The sequence below is a fragment of the Sinocyclocheilus rhinocerous genome, unplaced genomic scaffold (assembly GCF_001515625.1).
Source record: "Sinocyclocheilus rhinocerous isolate Xijiao unplaced genomic scaffold, SAMN03320098_v1.1 scaffold1696, whole genome shotgun sequence".
NCBI classification, from domain to species: Eukaryota; Metazoa; Chordata; class Actinopteri; order Cypriniformes; family Cyprinidae; genus Sinocyclocheilus; species Sinocyclocheilus rhinocerous.
In genome coordinates this window covers 34,395-36,898 of record NW_015628374.1, presented here as the reverse complement: position 1 = coordinate 36,898, position 2,504 = coordinate 34,395, and the positions used below count along the sequence as shown (strand labels likewise).

The 2,504-nt window shown below is 39.0% G+C and overlaps 1 protein-coding gene across 1 annotated transcript in view; it reads left to right on the top strand.

The window, feature by feature from the left end:
* Positions 1 to 2,504, top strand: part of LOC107737789 (copper-transporting ATPase 1-like) — a 35,492-nt gene that overhangs the window by 15,848 nt on the left and 17,140 nt on the right. Inside the window, exons 8-9 of the mRNA XM_016549407.1 lie at positions 459 to 532; positions 1,207 to 1,429. Of these exons, the coding sequence (XP_016404893.1) occupies positions 459 to 532; positions 1,207 to 1,429 (297 nt within the window). The remainder of the gene's footprint in view (positions 1 to 458; positions 533 to 1,206; positions 1,430 to 2,504) is intronic.

The following is a 2,504-nucleotide window of genomic DNA, read 5'->3' as shown; positions in this document are numbered from 1 at the left end:
AATGCATATTACTAATCAAAAATTAAGTTTTGATATATTTACGGTAAGAAATTTACTAAATAGCTTCATGGAACATGATCTTTACTTAATATCCTAATGATTTTTGGCATAAAAGAAAAATCGATTATTTTGACCCATACAATGTATTTTTGACTATTGCTACAAATATACCCCAGCGACTTCAGACTGCTTTTGGGCTCCAGGGTCACATATATCTTAATCTGCTTACATAGAATTTTAAATATTTCAGCAATCTGCTAACCGTGAAGTGTGATAATCAGTGATTGTTTTTGCGTGAGGGGCACCGTTTTCAGTCGGCATTCTGAATCAGTCACTTATTGAGTTGTGTGTCAGTTCATTATGTTCTGGAACAAAGCTATAAATAATATTATAGGGAACTATGAAGACTGTTCTGTAGCGTGTGTTCTGACGTGTACTTCCCTTTTTTTGATGGACAGAACTTGGGATTTACAGCCTCTCTAGTGAAGAAAGATCGTCCTGGGAGTCACTTGGATCACAGCTGTGAGTGTCTGTTCTTTTACTGAACTCAATGATTTTTATTACTATAAAAATGGTGAAACGATGGTGAGGGTCGGTGACGCGATGGGCAAGTGACGTAACCGGTGTTGCGGCTTAACACCGGTATCACCGTCAACACCGTCTATCGCGGCAAGCCTAGTGTGTACTGAATTCAATCTTTTGATATCACTGTTTTAAAGGCACTTTAAGTGTTTTCACATTAAGCGTTTTAGAATGTCCCGCTGTTTTTAGTGATTGAAATATTGAGACAGGTGCTTTATATGGATTGCTAATAATGGCCAATCCTTGCATTTTGTTCACATGTCTTTGTTTTATTCTTTTGAGAGGTGATCTAAATATTTTCCGATTGGAACAGATAGAGAATTGACGGGCTTGTGCTGCAGTTCTATGGATTTTGGCCACCAGGTCTTCGAGCCAGTCACGTGACTGAAAACTATGAATTCACACACAACACGCATGCAAGGTCTCGAGATGCGATTTTTAAAAGTTGAGCGATGCTGTGTCTCGTGCGAGGTGCTGCAGAAGACATGAGACACACTTACCACGGTCAAACTCCTCTGTCTCATAGAAAAACAATGGAAAAGTAGCTCAAAAATCTTCAAATGCAGTCTAGTTGCTCACAAGGTTGTCGGTCAGAGCTAATGTTGGCATCCTGTTTCCTCCCAGGTGGAAAAGATCGTTCCTCATCAGCTTGTTTTTCTGCGTGCCTGTTATGGGCATGATGATCTACATGATAATCGTGGATCACCAGATCGACACGTCCCATCACCACAACGCCACGGCTGAGGACAGAGAGAAGTACCACTCCACCATGTTCCTGGAGAAACAGCTGCTGCCGGGCCTCTCCATCATGAACCTGATCTCGTTTCTCTTCTGTGTCCCCGTTCAGGTGGGTTACCTGCCAGCTTGTGGCTTATTAATGCACTTTCTATGTTTAAGTTCCTTTTATAAAACGAAGAGTTCCGGTCCTTGATTCTGATTGGCTGAGCTACGTTCGAAGCTGTTGTAAATTACTCTACAAACATACACCTTTGTTTACGTTTGTCTGTTGCTTGGCAACCACTTTGTTGCAACCAGAGCCGTTGCGACACACTTTGATCTCAGTGCAAAGAGGCAAATTAGAGACGTTTGGTGGCCAGAAAAATAACATTCCTATGTAATGCCATGATTTAACCACTAGATGCCCGAATGGCTGTTTAATAAATATAGCCTACATATATTTAGCTTTACTTTAGTTGCTGTAAAGAGTTTTACCGGTCATAATAGCTTATTTATTTATTTATTTAATGTTTTGCATTGTATATTTAGACATTATCAAACACTCAATGTTTATAAGTTTAGCTTTTTTTTTTAAATGTTGAATTAAAAAAGATTAATTACTCACATCCCAGTATTATTTTATGACATTTATGTAAAAAGATAATATAAGTGAATGTTAAAAAAGGCCAGCAAATATGGAATTTAACCCAATAAAAAAATGAAAGGCAACCAACTGCATTCAGCGAAACTCTTTCTTGTATTCCTTTTAATAGGCAGTCTTCACTGAAACTCGTTCAACATCCTACAGGGCGAGAAAGATTGCAGAAAGACTAAAAACTTACAAATATGACAACTAGCATCTGGTTATGATCGCTATTAAGGTGTTTCTCACGTTATCTAACTGCAAATATAGCATAACTGCCTATTATCTAAAACTAAACATTAACTATAACGCGTTTCATAAAATACAACTACTGGCCAGATTTCCGAGAGGGTAACTAATGCGTTAAAATGCCAAAAACGGCTGTAATTTCCTCAACTTTCTGGCGAGTGTGCTTGAGAAGCACTGAAATGAATGGGCTTCAATACTGGAGCTATTGGTTGTTTGGAACTATTGGCTGCTCCATGACACGCTTTACTTCCGCATTCCTCAGTTCCTATGGAAGCCTATGGGAGTGTCGCAACTCTGTTTCTCAACGGCTCTG